Raw genomic sequence first — 2773 nt, forward strand, 5'->3', positions numbered from 1 at the left:
ATTGTTATTATATACAAAAATCGTTTATTTAGCTAAATACAGATCGATACTATGGAACACATAAATTCAAAGCAACTTTAAAAAATATTAAAAAAAAAAATTCGTATACAAACTGAATCCCGAACTTGTGCTTAGACTACATTTGTAGTGTCCTCCTTGTGGTGGATCATTATCGGTTGGAAGTGGAAGTTGTCCACTTCGAAGTAGTAACCATGCTTGACTGGACGGTTGAAGGGGAAGCCAAATGGCAACGAGTCGACCCAGCGAGCGCCAGATCCAATGCCGCAAGAGATGATTGGATCGTAGCCGGTGTACTGTTTGACTGCTGGTTCATGGTATGGGTACACCATGAAGAAGAACTGGTATGGCATACCACCCTTCTTACCAACGGGCAACATCAAGCGCTGGGGCACGCCGCAGTGAGCCTCCTTTTGGTTCAAGGCGAATTTGTAGTCCGAGTTGGTGGCATCCATAACCTTCTTGTACAATTCCAAGTAGGTTGTTCTATCCTCCACCCACCAGCTGAATTCGTCTGAGTTGCGGGTGATTACGTTGACGCCTGGCACCAAATCAACAACAAAATGTTCCAGTTCGAAGAAGTTCATGTAGTTCTTTTCGATGAAGTCGTATTTCTCACCAACCTGTTGGGGACCAAGGTATACCTTAACGACAGCCTTTTGCGCCTTGTCAGAGGTCACATCCATTTGGACCTGGAATGGTTTGTGGTTCAAGCGGTGTTGACGTGCCTTGATCACAAAGCTGTTGCCGCCGTGTTGTGAGTTGCGGCCAAAGTTCACCAATGGATCATTGCTGCCTTCTACGGGCACCTCAACGTTTGCGGCATTGCTGATGTCAGAGTCGTAGTATTCAAAGTAAGTTGTCAGATGATCGGGCATTTGAACTTTGTCGATTTTCACACCCTCGAAGACGTAGTCCTTAACGGTGTATTCGGGGAACGTCTCTGCCATGTGCCAATAGAAGTGCATGATGTCCTTCATGATCTGGAAGAAAAGAGGATCGCGCAGAGAGGTTTCGTAATGCATGAAGGTAGTTGGCAAAGTTTCGTGGTATTTGCCATATGAAATGCCGTCGTTCACGATGTCCCTGTACAACTTGCTGATGCTGTTATAGTATTTCCGATCAACACTATCAACATTGCCTTGCAAGATGTTGCCCAACTTGTTAACCGCCTCAACATCATCCTTGTGTTCTTCGTTGATAAAGTTCATTATACGCATGCTAATCAGATGGATCATGCGCATGTACTCCATGTTTTCTGGGTGATAGAAGCTGTAGCCGTTGTCACGGTTGGGCAAGTTCACGCCGGTGTAGTAACGCAAGCCACTGTAGTACCCATGGGGAACAGACTCGTACATGTCGAAGACCTCGATATCGCCCATATCGTGAGACAAGCGCTCCAAGTAGTAACGAGCCAACAATTGCAAGTGAGTGTAAATCCAGAACTCACCACGACGGTCCTTGTTCAATTCGCTACCCTCAATACCCTTGCTCCAGAATGGATAGTCCAAGTTGTAGTAGTAGTAGAAAGCGTTTAGACCAACATCCTCCAGGAAGTAGGCGAGTTCGTGAGCATTGTGCAAGTTGCCGTAGACATTGGTGTAGTTCGACTTGATGGCGACATTGTAAATGTTGTCCAATTTCTTGACCTGATGGAAGTCGTGCATTCTATGGCGCTCAGCTACCTCAATGGTGTCCACATCAAAGAAAGACCACGGGTGGATTTCATAAATGGCTGGGTAGACAATACCTTGCATATCGTCGCGGTGCAGACCGGCCATAGTTAAGGCGTAGATGAATAACTGCTTGTTGACATGCAGGCGAGCCCACATGGCGGCATGGGTGAAGGTCTCCCAATCCTTGGCCAAATACAATAAGCGTGCCAAGCCCACGCCGTACTCAACATGGCGCTCGTACATGATGCTGAAGATCTCATCATCATGCATAGGCTTGTGTTGCCACAGCTCGAAGAAGTGCTCCAACGTTTCGTGCTTGTGATAGTCAGCAACATGTTCCCAAGGTTTGTATTCGTAGTAGCTGGAGTCGTATTTAGTTATAAAAACATCGTCCTGGTAGACGTGTTGCAGGATTTCCAAAATGAATTTTTGCTTAATCAGGAAATCCTTGTCGGCAGTTCTCGACTCAATATTCTTCGATGAGACACTAGCGAATAGCGCCAGCGCTACAAGTACAACCAAAGTGAACGTTCTCATCTTGCGAAAACATACTGTTTGCCAATGCCACTAGGCCTTTTATACCCAAGAATCGGCATTCAGTCTTCAGACGTCGCAACCCGAAGATAGAAGCATATATGTATGTATGTAGATGGAGGTGGGGTATTGTGAATTGCAACAAGCGAAAGCTTATCGGTAATATTGAAGCTGTGCAATCTGTCGGCTTAATTGCTGTGCGCTAACCCACACCTTGACCCCGAAAAAGCAAAAGACTACTACAATAGAAAGAAAAAAAGGTGCAAATGCAGCAAAAGCCGAAAATAGCTGTGACTGCATTATCACAAAGTCCGGCAAAAGATCGGCCAGCGGTTAGCGAAAGCCAAATTAAGCACCTCTTGAAATAAATGAAGTGGAGTGCGGAGAAAATGCAGCTGTTTGAAAATTACACAAACGGTGTATCAGGAGAAGGCATGTACGTATTAGGGATGTTAATTTTTCAGCTTTTTCTGATCCCGGGTGTTTCAAGATGTCGTTGTCATAATCCCGGGATTCCGGAATTTAGATATTTATTACTTTTCAAC

At 45.3% G+C, this 2773-nt stretch overlaps 1 protein-coding gene across 1 annotated transcript; it reads right to left on the reverse strand.

Moving 5' to 3' along the window:
• Positions 1-2258, reverse strand: LOC118737720 (larval serum protein 2). The gene has a single exon (XM_036468427.1). It carries the CDS (start codon positions 2229-2231, stop codon positions 132-134), a length of 2100 nt encoding a protein of 699 aa, XP_036324320.1. The 5' UTR covers positions 2232-2258; the 3' UTR covers positions 1-131.
• Between the last annotated feature and the right edge of the window lie 515 nt (positions 2259-2773).

Source organism: Rhagoletis pomonella, unplaced genomic scaffold, assembly GCF_013731165.1.
Source record: "Rhagoletis pomonella isolate Grant_MI unplaced genomic scaffold, Rhpom_1.0 Rhpom_scaffold_00004, whole genome shotgun sequence".
NCBI lineage: Eukaryota > Metazoa > Arthropoda > Insecta > Diptera > Tephritidae > Rhagoletis > Rhagoletis pomonella.

Bases quoted from the DNA above. Each gene is read 5' to 3' on its own strand.
- LOC118737720 (XM_036468427.1), bottom strand. From the start codon at position 2,231: ATGAGAACGTTCACTTTGGTTGTACTTGTAGCGCTGGCGCTATTCGCT.